Source organism: Sinohyriopsis cumingii, unplaced genomic scaffold (assembly GCF_028554795.1).
Source record: "Sinohyriopsis cumingii isolate HCF-2022 unplaced genomic scaffold, ASM2855479v2 utg002106l, whole genome shotgun sequence".
NCBI lineage: Eukaryota > Metazoa > Mollusca > Bivalvia > Unionida > Unionidae > Sinohyriopsis > Sinohyriopsis cumingii.
Genome location: NW_028316131.1, coordinates 638392 through 662500, shown reverse-complemented (window position 1 = coordinate 662500; position 24109 = coordinate 638392). Strand labels below are relative to the sequence as shown.

Below are 24109 nucleotides of genomic sequence, written 5' to 3'. Positions count from 1 at the left end.
TGGACCTTACCAACAACCTTTTCAATTGCGTTGCTAAATAACGGCTGTTGTTTTGGATACTCGTTTGTATCAAATTATTTTACTAAACATGGTTGTGCAACGTCCGCGCACACATCATCGGTGGTAATATGTGTCAGCAACTAGTCAATGTTGGTGTACATCATCTTGACTCGATTTATGTAAAATGATCTTGTCGCAGTGGAACTTGTACATGACCAGCTTTGACAAGTCCAGTACTGACAAACCAACATAAACTGGATTTCTCAGCGGTAGTTTTCATTGTTTGAATGGGAAGGGCAAAAAGACCACCAGGAAAGATTTTTCAAGATTCAAATGCCGAGTCAGCGACAAGCCTTCGAAGTTTGTCTTGTTCACTATCACGGACAAGATCTATGCGGACTCGTTTGCACAAATTCCCAATGGTTTTTCAAAACACGGCATTGTCATGATCTTCAAGAAAAACCTTCTCAAAGTCATTGGTAGCCTTTTTTCTCAGATCCGTATTCATCTGAATATACGAAGCCATCCTAGGCTGCTGACGAAATACGAGTACTCGATGGACCTTGGTCATACTCACAACCAGTCGCAGATAAAGCTGTATGATTCGTACCTGCAGTTCATAATTGTGTTTGGTCCATAGACTTGGTACTAGTTTGTTTGGTGCATTCAGTGTATTTGATCCATATTCATCAACGATATAGCATTGATACTGGGACAACCATGTGGTTCTGGTGTCAGCGGATAATCCTTGTGCACATGGTGTAAATGTTTGGGGTATTCGTTATGAACATCAAAGAAGGATCGGTGGTAGATGTTAATGCTGTAATCGTGCACATGCTTTTCTATATCCACTTGCGCAGGATCAATCCACTGAAATCTACCAAACTGGCAGCGATTGCATCATCGCAAATTCATAGAGGTTATTTTCGCAATATCCAAGGTGATACTGATAAAGAGAGCGGCGTCATACACGCCGATGTTTGGATTGTTGGCACGAGTGCAAATGTGACCTATCATTGCTATTTTGCCACAAAGTGAACGCCCGATGGACAAATGTTGGTCAATATCGGGGGGGGGGGGGGGGGGGGGGGGGTGGGGGGGGGGGGGGGGGGGGGGGGGGGGGGGGGGGGGGGAGGGGGGGGGGGGGTGGGGGGGGGGGGGGGGAATACACACATGCCACCTCTGCATGCCACAACTGCATGGATATGTCTTACCGTGATGCATACTGTCTTGGTTAAGCAGCCGAGCAAGATTCTTTATCCATATCTAGTGAGATACCGAATCTGATTCGATCATTTCACTTTCTAATAACAAATCAGTCTAGATTCGTCCATGCTGCCGATGTGGGGATAATGCAAACGGTTAAAAGCTTGTGTTGTAAGTGAACACATTAACTGAGATATCTGGGTTAAGTGTTTTAAATTTGTTCAGTGTGACTTTAGTAAAATTGACTTTACCCAGGAGCTGCCAGTATTTTCGAGTTGTACTTCAGCCTTTATTATCTTTCAGGAGTCCATCCTGATCCTGCATTCTTGAGTTTCTGCAACGTTTCGAGAATTTTTTTCTATTTTCTTCACCAATTTTATCGTTGATGGCGCTGATATTTATACTGTTCAAAATTACGACGGCACCACTATGAATCGAGGATTTTCTAGTTCTGAATCCTTCCATGTCAAGTGGCATAACCAAATAGGCGCTAAGAACAATGTCTGCTTAAACACTAGACTGTCCGAAGTTTTGTAATACTGATACGATTCCAGCAATCGTATGAATTAATATTTGTTGGGTGTATCTGCCTGGTTTGTATGTGGGTTGCATAATTGCCACGTGATTCTCTATTTGCCCTTGCCCTTTTGAAATTTGTTTTCAGGTATTTATGTTTGCTGTGATTTGCACGAAAATACTTGGCTGCTTCAGTAGCAATAGCAGATGTAAAACTACTGAGACTGTTTAATTCATGACGCAAGGCTGTCAACTTTTCTTGCACCTCTTGGTATTCAGATATTATTATCAATCGCAAATTGTTCGAGTTGTTGTGCTGTTGTTTTATTAGTAATCGTTGATGTTGCAGTGGCAACCGGTGGTGGCGATGGTGGACCAAGTGGGTCTCAATAATTTAAATATGTCAGCCTTTATTATACAACATGGTATGTATAGTTCCTGTTGATGTGCGATCTGTTTGAGCTCAGGCTCGGTACGCATGCTTATATAAGGAAGAAAGCGCCTCTAATTAAGAAGTGGATCAATGACTTATTTTAAAAACTTTAATCGCTTCAGTAGTACCTATGATTTCAATTATTTCTGTTTTATTGTCTTTTGTATATGTCTGTGCAATGACAGGTATCGGTTTATTTTCTCGCGTCAAATGGTATTCACGAACAAATCGACATAGTCGGCAAAATTGATTATGTGACTTGACCCCGATACCATATGTAAGACATGTCATGTACCTGGTCCATTACGTAAGACCACCGTATTTGTTTCACTGTGCTCGTAATGCCATGTTCTGCACAAAGTTAGCATATTTCAACATAGGAAGCTTTGCATTTATTATTCATAGTGGATATTTTTATATAAAGGCGATAGTGCTTATCTAATTGTGCGTAAACACTGCTGTGTTGTGTTATCTTGTTATAATACTCCGGTGCTACTTTATACAAAAACCAATGGAATCTGATGTCAGCACAATTAATACTAAGTTGTTGATCAGCCCTTGTCAAATAATTAATTACGGCTATTTCAGGATAGTGATAGCGAAATTGCTTTGCGCGCGCTAAATATAATATCTTTCATGAAAAAGTCTGCATCGATAATCTCAAATGGTCCATCACTGAGTACAGCACCAGCATGAATTTTGACAGAATTCTGAACGTATCTAATAATGTCAAACGTCTTGCAAAATGTATCTTTGCTTTTCAGATATTTATCTTCGACAACTGCCGTTACTGATTTTATCAAGTACTTACGCCGCATCACTTCTGCATCGTAATATATTACTTTGCAACGCAAATACAGTCGTCTGGCATGATAGGATTTGATTTCCATACTAATACACAAAAGCATTTGTTTATTTGATTTGTTCTTCGATATCATCTTTATTACAGCTGGAATATGTTTCACTAAAATTATCAAAAAACTTTAGATTCAGTGGGCGAATTATTACTTTTCTCTTGCGACTTTACTTTTCACATCACTATATTTATAATCGTGTTTTGCTAGTAAATCTGCCCTAGTTTATCTCGTTCCATTTCTTAGATCACCTCCAAATTATTCGTCTGATCAATGTGCTTATATAATATCTATGAGAATGCATACAGAGTATTTTGAGCCTCTTTGGGAAATCTATATAATGCATCCAAACAATAAAGCTATCTCAGTTCCTACGTTGTATTCTTTATACTCTAGTCGATTGGTAAATTAATTATGTGAAGATAGACCTGCATAAATCCCTTCAAAATATTTTGAGGGGTCAAAAGGGTCAAACGCCCACTTTCCACCACTCATCAGTATCGCTTATTCATGTATACGGTAGATATGGTCATAGATCCCATTTCAATAATAAATCGTATTATTATTATTATAGCATACATTCATATTCTCTTATCCTACCCGTATGGATATAAATGTTTAGGACTTCCATGAATAAAAACGGGACTAACGGGTATAGTACAGAGGCTGCAATTTACGTTATATGTTTATAATGAATATATATTTGTTTACTATCACAATGAATATAAGTAGTTTTACCAAATATAATCTAGTATTGCAGCCATCTGCACATAATGTGTCACATCATGACTGCGAATTAGCAATATCAAATGTTTTTAAAAAACTTACAAAGAATCCATGGGGTTAATAAGAAATCCTGTATATGTAAGTGACACTCTCCTCGCATTCCATAGTTTGCATCAGCAAATCTATGCAGAATCTATTTTTCACTAATACATTCGACTCGATTATGACCACACTGTATGTATGATCAAAAATCGACTCTTATATTTATTTTATTTCTCAACAGCTACTGCAACATCACATTCGTGTGAAAACCTCATTCATAATCATATAGATGGTTAAATGTTTAGTGCCGTAAATTAGGTATAATCATCATCATAATCCTGTTCTGGAGAAAACTTAAAAGGGTAATATCAAGGTAACTGCAAAGCTAATTCAAGTAACAAATCCAAAATTAGTCTAACTATAAAAAATATACAAAAGTATTTTATGAACAATTATCATGCTAGTCTACCTATCTCACATGACTAGCTGAGATGTTTTACCTATCTACAACATATAATACTAAGCTATCTGTAACAATCAGTTATTGTTGGATGTTACTGTTACAGCAGACTCCGAGAAAATCAATTATATTTTTTAACGTTTGTATATCTTGTGTTCAAGTCTATGCTTAACATATGCATTACTGTATTGGAATAGGTATACGTATATCGCATTCATTTGGTTTCATTAAAGCTGTAGAAATCTAATGGAAATTTCTAAATTAATTTAGTTAGTGTGGTGATGAGTTTAAACTAATATTAGAACAAGCAAAATTGGAACGGCTACTTTTGTCACTGTAAATACGATATCATAATATAATTATCTAGTAAGGCAATCAAAACATTTATATTTCACTGCAAGAATCATTTACCTTTCATCAATGCATTAAGCATGACAGCATCAATGCCATGGTTATCTCTGCCCACTTTAAATATATGAATAAGATCGGACTTGGCAAGGCATTCCTTGATTACATCGATATTACAATCTATCTTTTCCTTCTTCATTTTATCCTTGATCTTACATTCCAGGCTTTCTGTCATATGCTTTTCGGTTCTGTTGAAACAAATGTATTATCTATTAAACCATTACTAAAGAGATACTCACTGAGCCATAGTTCAGCGTTTCAACCATTTTCTAGAAAAAAATATTAACAACTAATTAAACAATAAGTGTTAAATTGTTAATATAAATATGTTGTACAATGTATTTATCGACCCAAAGTTTATATTGATCATCAACTGTATCATTAAACACATAGTTTGTCACAAACATGCTGCATACCATGTTTCCGTTACCATTTTTTCAATATTATTATATACTGACTGGCTCCTTTTCCTTTTCTACAATGGTCGCTTCAAAACGAGTGATGGACCGACAAATAAACTCTACCTATCAATCCACTTACAGAAATAACTTAGCTAAAATACCATATATGAAATTTTGTCTGCTAAATTATTAAATCTATCATATATCAGAACTTTTATGCTGAATCTATTCAACAAGACATTTTTTTGATTTGCTTAAAATAATTTTTATACAAATGCTGCATATAATGGGTGATGACGTAATGCCTTACTTCTTACATTTATATTTTTCGTCAAACAGCTTGCATCAAAATAAGAATATCATTACGTTTTATACAGCTTTGTTCTTAGTGATAAGTTCACAAGGTAACGACAACGTGTTTAGAATATATAGCTGGCCTTTAAACCTGAATTCGTTTTTATTTTACATACATTCGCAAACATTTATTTTGCATTCCAAATACCTAATAATTTGCACATGTATTACCAATATACACGTTGTGTTTCATTTGCGATTAATATCCAGATTTTAATCGAATCTGCCTTAATTCCGTGGTTAGCGTATCAGACTCAGAACCACAATTGTGCTGGCCTAAACTTGGTTTTACTACACTTCCCAAGGCGTGATATAACCTTTCAGAATTTGATGAGCCATCATATACCAACAAACAATTTACGGCACAGAATGTAATTATTCATCTTCAATGAGAATTTGCATTCATAAACCTCATGTTCGCTTGTCCCTCATTATCTTTGTCGTAATCCTCAACCTTTGCCAGGTGTTTGAAAGCATAAGCTAGTATGTCTGCTGCTCCTCCAGATCCCTGCAATAAACAAAATTTAAAGATGCATATTTTCCTCCGATGATTGAGGAACACAATTTTTCATTCTCCTTTGTGGTCTTGAATTTTCAGTGTTCACCTAATACGAAAATATTTCCAGCTTACTTTCATGACTTAACACATGTAAGAAACAAAATTCAATCATTTTTGTGAAACCGATAAACTACGTATATGTTATGCATTTTCGGAATATTCTGTGTATACTCAAACTTTTGTTTTCATTTATATTTCATTATGGGAATATTAGTTCAAACTCTTGGTGTTAATGTATCCATGTTCAAGGAAGAAAGACCATTCACACATTCTACATGCTTTTTGTGTGTTGTTATGTAAACCATTCTCATACTTTTAGAAAACAGTCAACTCTGAATAAAACAATCAGCAAAGGACCCAAATCATGATATAAATTATGTTCCATATTTCTTATAAATGTTTTACATAATACTTTAGATAAAAATGGAAAATGATTGATAAGATTCAATATTTTGTTATATCTGATATGTTGGAATTGTTGACTACTGTCACATGTGGTATAACATCATGAAGCCACATTAGATGCTTAAGATGACTTGGCAGTAAGCATATTTACTGCATAATTCTATCGCTTTGTACATGGTTTATAGCATTCACTCATTAGTTCTGTTACTAAAGAGAGGCCCGGATAGGTCGAGTGTCTAAAGCGCTCACCGTTACCGATCATTGCCATCTCACCTGTGTGCGTGGGTTTGAGTCATAGATTCGGCCAATGTGGGTATGTGAGAAAGCTTGCCAGTAGCTTCTAGTGGGTCGGTGGTTGTTTCCGTTTTTTTTGCCAGGTTCTTCCTGCACCAGTTATGCTGCCGTGTTTAACTACAACTACAACAGTTACTAAAGAATTGACTTTTAATGGTTCCTAAATTAGGAGAAATTTACAAAAATCACAATAATTTTTAATCGTAAATAAAAAGTTCCAGACCCCTTCCATTAAATTAAAAATCATAATTCCTTATAGTAGCTAGTTTTGTAATGGCAACATGTGTACTGATATGTAAAGTATTTTCACCTGTTGTGATTAGATTGTCTGCTTATTAGAAGGCATGCTGCCTTAATGGCAAACACTGCAATAACTTGCATTATGTAATATGTATAAATTCAATTTATAACAAAATTCATTTTTCATTTTAATTGTATGCAATGTTAAATATCAATCAAAACGTTGCCCCGATTAAAGTGTTACATTTGTCAACAACAAATTTGGTTTCAATGTAAATGCCTATCCTGGTGATAGTCAAGGTTACCTTGGATTGTATGATTCGTAATTTACAAACTTAAAAAGGTTGCAACAAATTAATATGTATTAATATGTAATGCACTTTAATGTTAGTGTGATATTTAAGAAAATGGGAGAAAATTGAGAATATCAATGTCCACCTTGAATCGTTCATATGGGATTGGACAAAGGACCACATATGTGAAAAGCAATTCTATATTTAAAACTAATATTCTATTATTATCAGTCAACTTTTAAGTATGTTTGCATTAGTCGTCTGCACCTTAAGTGTTACCTATACTTGTGGCATAACTTCCCAATCAAAAGCAAACTTCCCAATCAAAAACAAACTTCCCAAAACTTTGCATGTCTTTGAACCGTTTGGATTATTGTGGGTGTCAATCTATAGCACTGTTTGTACATAAGCAATGTTGTACAATTGAGAATAAGTTATTAGGTCATGCAAGCCTATACAAAACGACTGGACAGTTTCATTAACTCTAAACTTTTTCTCACCACTAACTGGGTGATCTACTTATTCATACTAATTACAGATCTTTTTGAATTGTTTTCAGCATTGAAAATGATCTTTTCACACCTGCATTGCTGTGAGTCGGTGTAAAATATGCATTCGCCAAATTGTTTATTTTGTCAGCTCTTGCAATTCCTGTTTGTGTATTATATGTGATATTTAACACTCTCATTGCAAAAAGGGATCACTAGTTCATACTGCTCCTAGCATTAAAATTTTATCTACCAAGATCATTCTGCTTAGCTTATTATTGAATTACATGTGTAGAGGAAATTCAAACATTTGCTGATCACAAACAATTCAATAATATTTAACAGCGTTCCCGTGCTTTCTTAATAGGAAATTTTGGTTTGTATAATTTCTAATGAATTGGGTTGTTCTACTTTGTAAACTTTATATATGCCTGCTAACTACAGCAATGTTGAAGGTACCAGTAACACAAAATAGCTCAAGCTACTGTCAATAAGTGGATGATTATTTATCGCGTACTGCGTTTAACTTTCAAATCATATCAATGGCAATTAACTGTATTAAACAGCAAAGGAATATTAATGTTTCAAGAGCATATACCATGATGATATGGCAATCACAACTGTTTACTGTTTACACGGTAAACACATGAACATGTTATATGCTATATGTTTTAAAGTGTCATATTAAGAATATTGTTTATAAAAGTACGATTGTATTGGACGGTTTGGCTATAACACTTTCGCTTGTTTATATTGCAAACAAGAAATCGGACTAGAAACATCATCACAATACAAATATTTTCAAAGATTTAACAACCAGTCCTTATTGTAGTAAACATCATAGGTTTAGTTTTCAATCAAAAAAGCCTACTAAACACGCACATCAGATATAACGATACATGATTTGCATACGAATGCAATTAATGTAGACCTAGGTTGACCATTGCTCTAACTGAACAACATTATACTATGTTTGTTTGAAATTTACAGTAAAAAGAATATCTTCTATGCAGACGATCCCGGTCTAGGTGATACACATTTGATTCATCTTGTTCTAGTGTAACTGCAGTATTAAATGTTATAATTTATATACAATTCAGTTTTCTGTTACCTTTATAATGACAACTGGTGTATTGTCCTTCAGAGCATTATTAACTGTCGTCAATGTACGACTTCGTCCTCCTAGAACCATTATTAATACAAGGACTGGTAGGACATCTGCAATGAATGGTATAAGAAACACAGATTTTACATTCAACACAGCATGCTTACAGGGCATACTTTAATTTCATATATGATATGCCACGAACACGTTACTTTACATCAATCTTTGTCCTTTTCATGTAGTTGCCTCAGACTAAACGTCACGCTGCTGAAATTACAAGGTCCTGAGACGTTCCTCTGGATCGGAACGTTTGCTAGATAGAATAACCGTTAAACCAAAAAGTAATCCAAGAACGTCACAATTGTGTTCTCCAACAATATGATATCGGAAACTTTTGAGAGTGTGAGGATGTACATCTATTGGCACTGCAAGATTTTTAAAATGCTGGAATATAAGAATACATAATTTAGCGAAGGGAGTATATACAGCTCAACTCGATGGTGTAGATTTATTTTATCTGTGATATGCTATTTATAAAGGCATCATGACATCTTTATATTTTAGGAGAAATACTCAAATTGGGCATGGTGAGTTGCTGATAAGAAATACACAGAAGCAATAGATAATTATATAAGTGAAACAAATATTTGTTAAATAACTCATATTATAGTAACGATATATAATGCACAACTCAGGAGGACCTTATAGATTCTCTTAATGTTGTAATCTAGCCTATAATTGGGACCACCTTCAATGCCTATACTATATTTAGTGTATGCAAGCAATGATGCTTTTATCACCATGTATCTTCTCACTAATGATACACTGGGTGATAAAGGTGCGAATAGACCACAACGAATACAGTAAACCCTGATCCATATACTGGAAGACTTGTCTTTGCAGATGATATTAGTCTGATGGCACACACTCCAGCACATGCAGCTAAGGAGCTTATTTTCTCGAACCCAAACTAACAGCCTAGAGATACCTGCCGACCATACGAAATGCTATTGAGAATGTCGCTAAGTTCCAATACTTTGGCATCATTGTTAACAAGTCAGGAGGACAGATGAGGGTTCCAAAGGCAAGCACTCTCGGGCCACTGGAGAAACAAAACTTCAACTCCAGTGACTTCATCTGCGCTGGTTCATATGGCAGAGACCGGGAGACAAACAAACTTGAAACACCAGCTACAGATTTTCGTCACTACTTGTCTCCAACAGATCCTGTACATCAGATGGCCACATTGAATCAGGAACCAGGAATTATGGCAAATGACATTATATACATAAATATCCAACTTAAAGGAACGCAACAGGAGATGGACTGGACATACCCTATCGAGAGTCCAGCCGGACATAGCACGCCATGCCCTGGACTGGAACCCTGAAGGCAAACGCAGAAGGGAATGATCAGCCATGACTTGTGTAGAACACTCTGTACCAAATTTAAGACCATCCCCATTTGAAAGAAGGTGGAATAACAGATAGCCCTAGATAGAGAGCAGCCGTGAAGACCCGAAGTACCAGTCTGAACAAAGAGGAATGATGATGGTCTAAACATTTTAGAAACCAAGACTTTGAAATACAGCAATTCTTAAACAAACAAACTCTATGTGTGAATTTATTTTTATATTTTGATAAAACATGACACAAATAATTTTAAACTATAGATGTTGCCTACATTACCAAACATTTACATTCAGCCTGGCTCATTGCATAAGATCGGAATCTGTAAACTAAGTTTTGAAATTATACTTCAGTGTTTAGGACTGAATTTGTACATTAGAACGAATGCATATCTCTTCATTATCATGACAATATAAGTATGAGATGAAATTGAATAAATATGTCCCAAAATATTATCTTTTCCTTGAAATTATTTTAACTTCCATCTCCAGAATATGTTGAACCTTTCTGCACCTTTTAAGACCGGAAGATACTAAATTCTTCTTTTTCTACGTTACATTTTTACCACTGATAATAATAATAATAATAATAATAATAATAATAATAATAATAATAATAATATTATTATTATCATTATTATTATTATTATTATTATTAAAAATAATGAGCAGTACATGCGAAAAAAGTGCATCTAACTGTCATACGTATAGATAATGTGATGTCAGATGAGACCTGAATATAAGAAAAACTTTTAACTTGATTGTGAGAGTGAATTTCCCTAATCAGCCAATTTTTGTAATGAACTACAAAAATAACATTGTTTGTGATTGGTCAACAAAAAATCTAAAGCTGAAACCCAGACGTTTTAAAGTTTTCGTTGTCTGCTTACCATTCTCAGTAATGAACTTGTTTTGTATGTGATTAAGTGATGGCAGATCTGGTCATCACTCTTTACAGACAGACATTGCTTGGATGCAGGAAATTATTAAATATCAAGAAAGAGCATTACCATGTTTTTTGTCTGTTGTCATTTTGGATATTGCCTGTTCCAGTCGAACCCTGAAATCACTGATACTATCGTTCTCAGTTTCAATCTTGTGCTGGATTCCATCATCCACTAAAATATAGTGACTGTGATTTGGGTCCAGAAAGCACTCATTTGAATTTGGCTTCCCGTTGATATGGTATTTCGCAGGCTCAGATGTCCCCTATATCAAGATAAAGTATCACAAGTTATAAAAAATCGTCCATTTGTTTAACTGATATTTTTTCTTCTTCTGAATTTATCATTTTTATGTTATGCAGACATTAGCATGGTTGAGAAAGTGAGGGTTGACTAATTATCTAACAAAGAAGAAAAGAATTATGTTGTTTCCACAGAAAAGTCATTTTAATTGCTTATTTGAAAATGAACTTTGAAGCACACAAAACGGATTTACGGTATTTTTGTAATATATCATTTATATCATTGCATATTAATTAGAATGGCGGAATTAGGATTATGAGATACTTAGATTGAGTATCTGCAAGGTCAGTGATGTAATTCCTTGATCAAGCTCTATTTAGGGCAGTTGTAAATTAGGGATAATATATTTATTATATTTGTGTGTAGGTGTCATTATATTCGCGTGGTCTAACCGATATTGACTGGCATCCTATACAGGGCTTGATGCCAGAGTCTGCCAGCATTGGTTCACAAACGTAGAATCGATTTAGTCATTTAAATTTGAATAAAGCAAATTTATATTCTCCTATAAAGAAAAAGTAAATGGATTAATGCAGGCGTGGAGACGTTTAGACCCATATCTTCGTCAATTAAATTAACTATATTCTGAGTATCAGCTTGTTTATGGCAGAGCAGTATGTGTGTATCTATAGGGCTTAATTATCACATCAGTACGAATTTGGCTATATAGTGCCAATGACACTAAATATTTTTAAAAATCTTCTATTTACGTTTGATAGTTTGTACAGTAAAAGTTCCCACTTTTTAACAAACATGCAACAAAGAACATAGTGAACAGACTTAATAGTTATTTTAAAAATTACATGGATAAACAACATCATATCACACATAATATCACCTCTTTGAGCTCCAGGTCCCTTCTGTTCTGAATGACTCCCCATGGTGCTATACCAATGGCAACAGCTGGTTTCCGATTTCTAGTGTTCATTGGATTCTTTCTTACTGCTTCTCCAACATTTTTCACAACACCAGCATAGGTCCCTCCAGTTATAATCCAGGCACCTGAAAGAAACGTAGTTGTGCTATGTTACGTCCCATCTATATCTTGAAAATCAAAAGGCACAAATAAAATTCCATGCAATGCTAAGTAATTGGAATTACTTTATTACCTGACAATACTATTAGTGTATCACATTAAACAGAATACAACTGTCGCCACGTCAAACCCTTTATTTGGAGGAATTAGCTGATTTAAGCAGAATACTAAGAAAGCATTCTCGAAAGAGGAAGTTCTGGTGTAACATGTATTTACTTGAGCCGATCATTGTCAGACCCTTTAGTCAGGGTTTGTCTAAAACCTATGATGCTTCTAGATCAATACTGGTCTGCACAAAGACAATTCTGGTAAAAAAATAAACTGTTAGGATATAATGGTTAATCACTTATCAACATTTAACAATGGAATATATACGTACGTTTTCGGCAATGATGTTACCGATTGAAATTTGAATTTGAAACAAATCTGATGATTGCAATTACAACTGTGCGTTGTTGCAGTGCACGTTGATTTTTACTGGAAAATCAGTTTGAACCAAGCTTATCAGCATCTGGTACAACTGACTTCTAAGCGCACGGACTCCATAACAAACTAGTCACAAGTGCCATTGATTGACATTAACACTAGTACGTTTAGCACATAATCATCCAATAATGTTACACTTGTTCAAGCAGCGGAAGGGGCCCAACTTAAAAATTATTTTGTATACTCCTACTGACAAAAGGACGGATCCTCCTGAAAATGATTATCCCTGTCAACTGATTATGGTCACCATAAATCCAGGAAAAGAATCTTCGCGACCGGACACTTTCTTCAAAATACCCGTACCCCATACCAATCAAGCGTCGAAATAAAACACTGAGATGCCTGCTCCAACCTCTGCTGCTTTTTCCAGTAACATCATTTTCAATGTATTAACATCACGTTAAAATTAATTGGAAACATTATAATGCTAATACGAATGATTGGAAAAAATTAAAGCAAATGGCTCCACAGAGGAAAGACAACTTATTATTGGCACATGCCAGTGGTGTACGTAAGCGGTGCAGACGGTCCTATTCCATATAAGTAATGAGTGTGGATGTGAGGTGAAAAACTGTAACGCACATGGTGGGTGAAGAAAAAAGACGGTGGAAAATAAAGTATGAATTCTCCTAACTGCACGCAGGAAATAAATTATCCAAGGACAAATGAAAGGCACTACAATTGTCGACAATCAATTGTGATCTTTTATTCTTAAAAAAACTATACAGTTCAAACATTTTATATAAGTTTGTTCAAAAGAATTAAACCCTTTTATAAATGCATAATTCCTTGCTCATTTGGGAGGTATGATGCAATAGGGTCTATTAAAGCCTTAAAGATTGGGTGTCACGTATTTTTGATATAATTTAAATTTGATTTAATTTGTGCTTGTTTTGATTTGATTGCTTGTGGGTTTTGCAATCTTTTTCTTTTCTTTACCTGTCAATTTAATGTAATTTTGTTAGCTCGGAATATGATATTTTCCAGAAAATTCAGTTTGACCTGAATCTTTCCATAAATGCCTAATAATAAAATAAACTGTTTCTGGCCTTGACTGAGCGTCAAATAAACAGGATTTTGTCTGAGCAACATGATTGGGTTTTATCAAGAACATACAGGGGCTACGTAATTTTTATATGTAAACATGATCACTTGTCAAGTTGTTTTCTTCTGCTGTAACCAGTTTTAAGTTTTTGAGTTACATTTTCATTTTTCAGATTCTAAAAGATTAATTCGTTTCTCTGTAAATTGTTTGTGCTCATAAAGAATTCTTAAACAAAGACATTACTTAAAAAATTAATTTGGATTTCCAAGACCGGAGGATTAATTATTGTTTTTCTACAAGGAACTGTAAACTTTTCAACATAGTACACGTTACTGTATACGACATCGACTGTCATCTTGGATTCTTCGTCGGGACTCGAACTTGAATTTAATAGAACATTTTATTATTTAGACTTCAAAATATTATTCTTGGATTATTCTTGGATTATCTTTCGATTTGATTCTTTTCTAATATTTTTTTTTCATTTTTAAAATATTTTAACAGGGAAATAAATTATCCTATTTTTGAAATCTTGTTCCTTTCACTCTTTCCGGTGTTACTGCTTATTCGAGCCTAAACACGTAACATAAGAGGGGAAATAATTCATGTTTCCTTAAACCCTATCTTATGCACCTTCTGCATGAACGTGCTTTAGGTAGGTTGGCCGATTTTATGATTTACTTCTAATGTTCGCGTTATATATATATAGATATGCCAGTCTGTCATTTTTATTTTATCTTTCATTTTTGTTTAATTTAATTTTGTATCTATTGTAAATATATTTTATACTTATTTTTTATTTTTAACTGTAATGGAGAGGGGGTGAGAAATAAGGCTGATCAAGGCTTTTCTGTTCATAATTGAGTGCTTCTTACTGGCAATAATGAAAAATTTCAAAAGAGTTTTTCTTAAATTCGGCATGGGAGTCACCATAAACTACAAGATATGTACCATTTTTTAACATCATGTTTTGTTGGCTAATGTATTTCCTTTTCACTACTCTATTTCTTAAAATGTATGATACAGATATAGGCATACGGAAGTGTATTAGAGGAGTTAATGATACAAGCCAAGCACATCAAATATTTGTATGCTGTAACCAAAACATTGGAAGTTTTATGACATTTAATACGATTTACCAACGAAGTTTGAGGGCACCTGAACTTGATAATATGATTTCACGATATATTAGAGGATATTTAAAGCATTAATATGTTGATAGGCAAAATGTATAATACGATTTGACAATCATATTCAAGGATACATGTATTCCTAATATTTAACATAATTTAAATTCTAGGATATCTGAAAAGAATTATAATCTTGAATTGTTTATAAGTGGGATTGGCTACCATATTGAATTTGGACTTTAAAGACCATCTTTAAGCTATTTTAGTGTCTGAAAATGAGATTATTTTGATTTTCCGAAGGAACCATTCTAAGTTTACAGACGCCTGTGGCAATCAACATGAGCCGTTTCCCACATAAAATAGATTGTGGCCTACTATCAATATGCAAATATTTCAATAATTGTCTTTAGCAACTATTCAATAAACAGGTGCCCTGGGAACCCTATATCACCTGGTTTTTCAGTGCTACCACTACCACTACTCATCTCTTCCTTATTTGATTTTTTCAACAAAGTGACAGAAAAGCTTAATGGCCTAGCAAACATTTTTTATTTGGCTTGATGACTTATGCCGGTTCTCTTGTATTATATTACCGCAACCCCAACCAAACCACACTGATGAATGTTAATGTTCTCGCCAATGCATTTTATGTCAGATAATTAAACAAATCAAAAGGATTATGAGACGAATGTTTGTGTAATATCATGTTACAATGTATAGGACAAGTATGAAATAATCTTAAACAAGATGTTAAATACAAACCCATGTTGTGTGCTGCTTTCATCAGGCCACTTTCAAACGCTAATTGCACACGTGTGTCCATCTTGAAGTCTTCTTCATCACCAGTCACAGAAATGATCACGTTTGGCTCTTCCATTCCCCACATTTTCATCATTGTCATCATCTTTGGCATTTCAGTTTTTATATCAACACGGACAAACTGCGAAATTGAAAATAATATAGCATATGTTGACTTTTTGTGTTTGATTGTTTATATGTCGAAATAATTATAATTTTACAGCCTTGTTCAAGTATGTTAAACTATAAACCTCCAATAGGTGGCTATCTCTTATTACTGTGAAATCTAGCTGGAAATAAATAAATAATACGGCTAAAATTACGCTCATAGTTATCATTTGAATAGGCTGATTACCATTATGATACAAGTTTGCTTACAAATCAGTACTTTGTTAGATAATAATTGCTTGATTGGTGCAAAAGATAGCATTTCATTTGTTACATATATATATACATATATATATATATATATATATATATATATATATATATATATATATATATATATATATATATATATATATATATATATATATATTTGCCAAATAACAAATGATGTTTTGCATCAGTTAGTGAAATAATGGGCTATGAATGCCTACATGGCCATTGTATCTTGTACCACAGTCATGTACACAATTAACCTGATTCTACACAAGGTCAATTACAAATTACAATTAAACATAACACATGATTAAAAACTAGCAAACAATAAAATTTAAATATGCGTAACTATATATATATATATATATATATATATATATATATATATATATATATATATATATATATATATATATATACATATATATATATATATATATATATGTGTGTGTGTGTGTGTGTGTGTGTGTGTGACTTAAAATGGATAATTATATTAAAGTACCAGAGTAGTTCCAAGAAATACTAATTGTGACCTAGGTCAAATACAGTGTTTTATAATTTTGTATACTAGAACAATTATTAATCCATGCGATAACATTTGAAGCAGACATCATTAGTACTGTTGCGCTCAATTATTGATTTGGTTGGAATTGTTTATAAAAAATACTATTCTGTGGAATACCAATGTTCTTAAGAATATTCTTGGAAAAAATCATGAAGATGGAATTATACTGCATTCAGACATCGTGGATCATATTCAGATTCATCAAAAGACTATTGGTACATCATCAGACCACAGTCCAAAGGTATATCAATACATTTAAGACTACAGGCATATCAACACAGTGTTGGATCTCTTTTTGGAACAGCACTAAAACGTAATCAGAACGTTATTCATTAGGACTTTTGATAGAACTTTGTGGACTATTTGGAATTTATTTCACAATGCTTTAAGTTCTTTTTAAAATTTTAAGACAAAATATTGTTTGTTGAAATTTTCAAAAGCTGTAATCTTCATATAAATACACATATGACCTGTATTTTAGAGAACAAGGTTTTAATTGTATACATAATTTTGCAAGTGTGTCATGTCGCAATTGCGGCGAGAGAGATCAACTGGTATACAGTCAATCTTACTTTTCTTTCAATATTTGCTACATCATCATCAAACTGAATCTTCCCAAAGGCATTAGTAGGTACAGGCACTGTGTCCATATCAACATTCCATTCTTCGTTAGCTCTAGCAGTTTGAATGGTGTCATGGTCCTTTTTGAGAGTCCCACACTTACAAATTCTGCAACAAAGAAGTACACATTGTGCATTGTGGCACGATAAGGTAGCATGCAGTGTTGATTAATAAAGATAACTTAATATCCCTCTACAATGTATTAATATGCTTTAAGATCACATTTGAAAATATTTGATATATAGTGCCTATTAAAACAAAATTATAAAACTGAAATGTTGAAAGAATTGCAGAAGAACTTTAGGAACATAAATCCTTCAAATTTCATTCACAATTGAAATAAAACAAGATAAAACAAAATATATAAAATCTACGTAACAATGCATTCTCTAAAACTATTAGAATGTAGGGTTTTATTTCATTATATAAAAACACACTGCGAACGATTTTCGCGCTAAGTACAACATCATACAGTTTCTAGGACAATTTATCAAAAAAAAATAAGGTGGTAGTTGTTTCATAGACAACACCACGTGTATTTCCCCGAGTGGGAGGAAAGAACGAACTTGATACGGTATTGAAATATCAAGGCCATTTTTCTGTCTGCATTCCAGATATAGATTTACTCTGTAGCTTTGAATTTGACTACAGTGATGCATGGGACATAGGAATGGATTAATCTACAGTCACATGCAAGTGGAGCCTTTCCTTAAATGTGAAACGTAAAGTCACACTTCACTCGACTTACAGAATAGACACTTAACTTCCAAACACATTTCGAGGTATACTTCACAGATTAACAGTAATTATAGATATTAAAGTTTATACAAACGCTTACTGATCTCAATGCATTCAGGCTCACTATTGTCATGTTTTCGTTTAGTAAAGACAATATTGATGCATTGAATATAAAGTGATAAGTTTTGCATAAGTGATTCCTTAGAGATCGAAGATTCTGCTTCTTTCTAACCTTTTCAGAAACACGTAATATAATGCAAACAAAATTTAATTTTATCATTATTCAAAATGTGCATGAACTTAATTATGCCAATGCTGAGTCCATAAAGATGACACATTTTAAAAATAAAAAAGCTCATTATATTGCAGGACACTTTCTGAAGTTAATTGTGCAGAATCCCTCTACCCTTGTAAAACCATAAATATGTTCTTCACAAAATACATACTTTATTGTGGAAATCATCTCCATTCTGAGGTTTAACTATATACAGCTGCTTCGGATAATGGCCACATCTTGATAAGGATACGATTTAACGGATTCATAGAGTACTTTTGTATTGATATGTTTGGCAAGTGCATGTAACCAACTGGCTAAATGGATTCGCAAATAAAAATGTCTGTAGATATAGATAAAAACATACTATAGTATACAATTCAATTGTCTGATATCAGTATCCTATTCAATTCCTACAGTTTGATTAATTAAAATGCTGACGTCCTAAATACCCACTACAATTATAATCCAATCATTGGAACTTTCATTGATCAGACTACTAAAGGATCGTATGTCTGCCTAACAGCATACTTACATATTAAGCAATGCAGATATTAAAACAAAAATGAAAAACACCATCAAAGATAGCAGCAACAACAACAACACATTTTACAAATTTGTTGAACCATTACGAAATGATCATGGCTGCGCTACTTTATAGATTCACCGGAACAAAAAGATATCCTACATGTAAGGTATGTATTGGGGAGAAAACTCAGAAGAGAATTTAGTTTATCTGTTTTAATAGCAGATCCATATCAGTATAACTGTCAAGGATGACATTATTGTATGAATAGATGATCAATATACATGCACAAATCCACGACAATGTATGTATGTATGTATGTATGTATGTATGTATGTATGACTGACTGACTGACTGACTGACTGACTTTATTTCCTCTTTAAAAAGAGATTACATCAGAATAAACAAACTCATGATAATACAAGATAATAAAATAAAACAGAAAATTGACAAAAATACAAAAGTAAAACTGTGTCAGCTACCGTATTGACAAAACGAAATATCTCAATGCCTGTAATTATGCAAATCTGCAGTCATTTGGCGGAGCAAGGCACTAATCTTTTAACAGTTGCTTGATGATGATAATATTTCGAAAAGTTAATACGTCTATAGTGTTATGTGCTTAACATTAAGTTCGAGATAGTAACGAAAATGAAATGAAAAACTTATAACAGTGTAATTCTATATGTAGTTTTTTTTACTTCATATGACGCATGTATTTATGCATATATATACTTGTTTGCGCGTATGCGTGCGTGCATGCATTTATCTATGACTGACTGTCTAAATGACTTAGTTACCTCTTCAACAAAGAGTATATCAGGTTGCTAAAATACATATTATACATATCATAGGATTATGAGACACATCATAGACGAGAACGCAAGCATGATATATACATCGTCAACTAATGCATTTACAAAATGAGATATATAAATACAGAAAACCATATAGAAATCTCTTGGAAATAAACATAAACAAATACATAAACAAATACATAAACACACACACAAACAGCTGTCATACAACAAAATTTGCGGATTTGACAAGAAGACTTTGGCCTTTAATTGTTTATATTTAATGTTAATTTACTACTTAATTTTAATATCATTTTAGGGCATGTTAGCTGATAGTAGGGCACACATTTTATTGTAGAATGAAGCTATGCTGTTTGCGGTCACCAACATGAGCCTATCTGATACGTCATCGTCAATAGACGACATGCAGTCAACCCTGCTTCCAAGAAGTGTCTCCAACAATATATCGTCTTCTTGATTGAATAAGTTAACCCCGTCTCTCACTTCTAAAGAGTCAATCACTCTCTCAAAGAAAACGTTTCGTTCCTCAAGCAGCATTTCGCAGCCTAAAATAAGATGTTTCGCTCTGTCGTCAGTCTCTTTTCCACAGAGTTTGCATACCATAACTTTACCAACAGGCATGATATATAGTTTCATTACTTCAGAGAGAGGCCATAACATGGATGGAAATTTACGCCCAAGAAACCATATATTACTTGGTTTTAAGTCCAAATGAATGTTTCTGAAGTGAATTAAATCATCCCTTAGTTCCATATTTGCTCTCCAGGTAGTTTCTTCATGGATTTGGATAATATCAATAATATGTCGATTCCAGATGAGTTTTTCTTCAGTTTGTACTCTTTCTGCATAGTCTAAAAGAACACTTCCCATACCATATTTCTTAGTTATTTTGTCAATATCAGGTATAAATCCCGTCTGTTTTAGCGGGTTGTTCAGATATTGACATAGGCGCATAATGAAAATCTTTTTCCAGATAAAAGTCCAATCGCCCTTACACAATCGGTTGAAAAAGAGCAATTTCATCCTATCTATGTATGCTTCCATTGACCAGAGTCCTAAGGTACTACTCGTTGCCTCCGTAGGCGAATATTTATCGAAAGCTTGCATACGTCGCGCTGCATATCTCTGGCATAACTCAAGTTCTTCTATATTCGAGTTTGTGATATCTGATCATAGTTCACATCCATATAGGACCGAGGGTAGAATAATTCTTTTCCAAATCTTCAGACTTGTTAGAGGGTTCATTCCTCCATCTTTGATACCAATAAAATATAAAGAGTTTAACAAGTGTTTGCCTTTATCACATGCTTCTTTTATCGCATCGTTTGGTTTTAAGTTGTATTTTAGAGGTATGCCGGCATACGTCTTACTTCTGACTGCCGGAATTGGAGATTTGTCGAGCATAAAGGAAGGTATACCAGTCGTTCTTTTGTTAGTAAACAAGATGGTGCAACTTTTATCTGCATTATATCTTAATCTCCACCTTTTCGCATAGTCTATCATTACATTTTACCTCTATCCCTAAAACTCTGTCACTGCCAGCGCTCGACAAGGGATTAACGCGGAGTGATTTCCTATAAAGGATTGCTATTCCCCCGAACCCAGTATGCCTTAGCCTTTCTTCGAAATTTACTGCTAGTCTTTTGTCAGAGCGTGCGAATGATTTAAAATCTGGATGTATATTATCTAGGAAACTGAGCTGCTCCGGGAGAAGCCAATGCTCAGTAAGTACAGCAACATCTACCTCATTTAGCAAAGAATACAAGTAAGGTGACCCGTACATGACTCCTTTTACGTTCCACGTCAACAAACGAAATGTATGACTAGACATTAGTTGACTTAACGAAAAAAAGATTTTCAACACAAGTATTGCAAAGACTATATAGCAATTTACCATAATATATGTATTTTACTTACTGCTCCTTTATTTATTTACGCCAGTACTGCTGGGTGTCCTTATCACCATAATCCTCATACCATTCTCTTGCCCATACAAAATTTGGCCATAAACCTTCCTCTAAAACTTTCTCAAAGTCTAACTTATCTACCGTGATTAAAACAATAAAAGTGTCCTTTCCTCCTTTTACTCGCCAATGCTTTAATATTTGAGAGTCAATTACTTCTACTCCTTTAATTTTAGCGTGTTTTTTAATACAGGTTCTCATCTCTTCTCTTGTTCTATCAGCTGGTATTCTTGACATTAGAACTCGACATTCATAAGAGTTCCTCATTCGTTTATGTGGTCTGTAGTTTCTGTTGGTTGTGATAACTTCAATCGGTTTGTTTACTTTATCAGTGTCCTTCAATGAGGTGCCTGGATTGTTTGCTAATGGTGACCTTCTCTCCCTATCGTTGTTCCTTGTGTGTACTCGTGCCGAGTATTTCTGATCTTGGTGATAATCACGTACACCGTTATCTTTAACAAATGTATGTTCTTCGTTGGAGGTATTGAGTATGGTGGACAGTGTTAACGTCACTCCTTCCCTTGAGTCAGTTGACTTGGCCGTATATTCCGTTTGATCCGATAAATGCTTCCGCCGTTTGATATAATGAGAGTCCAGAGCATTTATCGCTGTAGCCCTCTTTTCCGTTTGTGTTTCATTTGAATGATTGCCCATACGCACTATATCAGCTAGTAATGTCTGAGTTTCTGCCTCACATTTTGAAGTTACATTTTCTTTAGCCTTGTTATATACTTTATCACCGAGCAATTGGTGTAGAAACAGCTGGTGAGCATTTATAGTTTCCAGCTGGTTATTCTTCTCCTTGAGTGAGATTCTCAAGGCCAGGTTGTCTTGTGATAACTTCTTCTCTTCCTCTTTGCATCTTCCTAATTCTGATTGTAACCTAGTCGAGTTAACATCTCTACTGAGCAGTTCTTTACGTATCTTGTCAAGCTCAGTTTTCAATTCATTTCTAATGTCATCTTTCATTTGTTGAATACTGCTTTGTATAAAATGTTTTAGGTCTATTATCTTGTATAAGTTCTCTGTTGTTATTGAACTGTCATTTTTATCATTTGATAGTGAAGATACTGAATTGTGATCTGATAACGTTATCACCTGTTCTGGTTTTGGTTCAGATCGCTGAGACTGTTTGTTAGATCCTTTTCTTTTAGATGCTTGACTCACGCATGTACTGTTATCAATCGTGCCCGTGCTCGGCTTCTGTCTCGACGCAAGGCTTTTCACTTCAGATAAGTTGTTATCTCCTGTTAAGAAATGGTATAGAATAAATATATCCTCAGCTAATCTCTCCTCTAGAGGAGCACTATCACATCTTACTGTTCTCTCAACTATACGAGTCACAGGGTAATTGACATTTTCCAATTTAGCCAGGTCGTGAAGTGATAGTCTTACATCTTTTAAACTCTGTACATCCAATTCCAAACACATCTTCTTTTTAAATTCATCTCTGTCCAGAGTTCCAAATTTCGAATCAATTTGAAGGTATATATTTTCTTCGGTCTGAGTTGCTATTAAGTCTTCTTCTAAACCGGACCTTTCATCACCACTGTAACGCTCATCTATTTCTAGGTTGTCATTCATGTTCAACGGTTTATAGTGAAGTCCGTATACAGTTGATAAATAGGTTAATAACTGTTATATATCGCACGCACTTGCACTAACGAATGTGAGCCCTCTTCTGCTAGGACAGATATGTAACAGTTGTATGTTCTGTTACCTCTCGTGCATCACTTAACTGAAATTGTTCTCATTGTTCGAATGATGAATGATATTTGGTCTAACTCAGAACTTAACTCAGAATTAACACATGGTAACGGTACCAAAGTTAACGCATCCGCTACCATAATATTTTGAATTCGTACATATGTGATTTGCTCACTATCTACTCACTATCTACTCACTAAAAAACTAAATATATAACAGATATAAGGATATAACTACTGGCACTAGGACTGAGTACACATTTACACAGGAATGAGTTAACGTGAACAACAGTTCACAAAAGCATCTCACAAATACATATAGTATTTAACAACGATACTTAATGTATTTGACATACCCACACATCATGTTTCCAACATCTTGATCCGAATGCCCCAATGTGAATTTAGATCTTATCTAGAATCTGACTGTAGATTGCAAATCTCTGACATGTATATGGCATATCGTCATATATAGTAATTATGAGCACTAAATCAGAACCTGTACGATTCACAGATCGTGTACGAATTTCAACTCCTTTTTTCGCAATAACAATCACACACAACATAAAAGAGCACTAAGTG

At 34.2% G+C, this 24109-nt stretch overlaps 1 protein-coding gene across 1 annotated transcript in view; it reads right to left on the bottom strand.

Moving 5' to 3' along the window:
* The window catches only part of LOC149771142 (transient receptor potential cation channel subfamily M member-like 2), a 47325-nt gene that overhangs the window by 7256 nt on the left and 15960 nt on the right, over positions 1-24109 (bottom strand). Inside the window, exons 3-9 of the mRNA XM_089948817.1 lie at positions 17453-17609; positions 15899-16076; positions 12278-12441; positions 11203-11401; positions 8791-8897; positions 5811-5908; positions 4649-4833 (exon numbers count right to left, since the gene is read on the bottom strand). Coding sequence (XP_089804943.1) covers positions 4649-4833; positions 5811-5908; positions 8791-8897; positions 11203-11401; positions 12278-12441; positions 15899-16076; positions 17453-17609 — 1088 coding nt within the window. The remainder of the gene's footprint in view (positions 1-4648; positions 4834-5810; positions 5909-8790; positions 8898-11202; positions 11402-12277; positions 12442-15898; positions 16077-17452; positions 17610-24109) is intronic.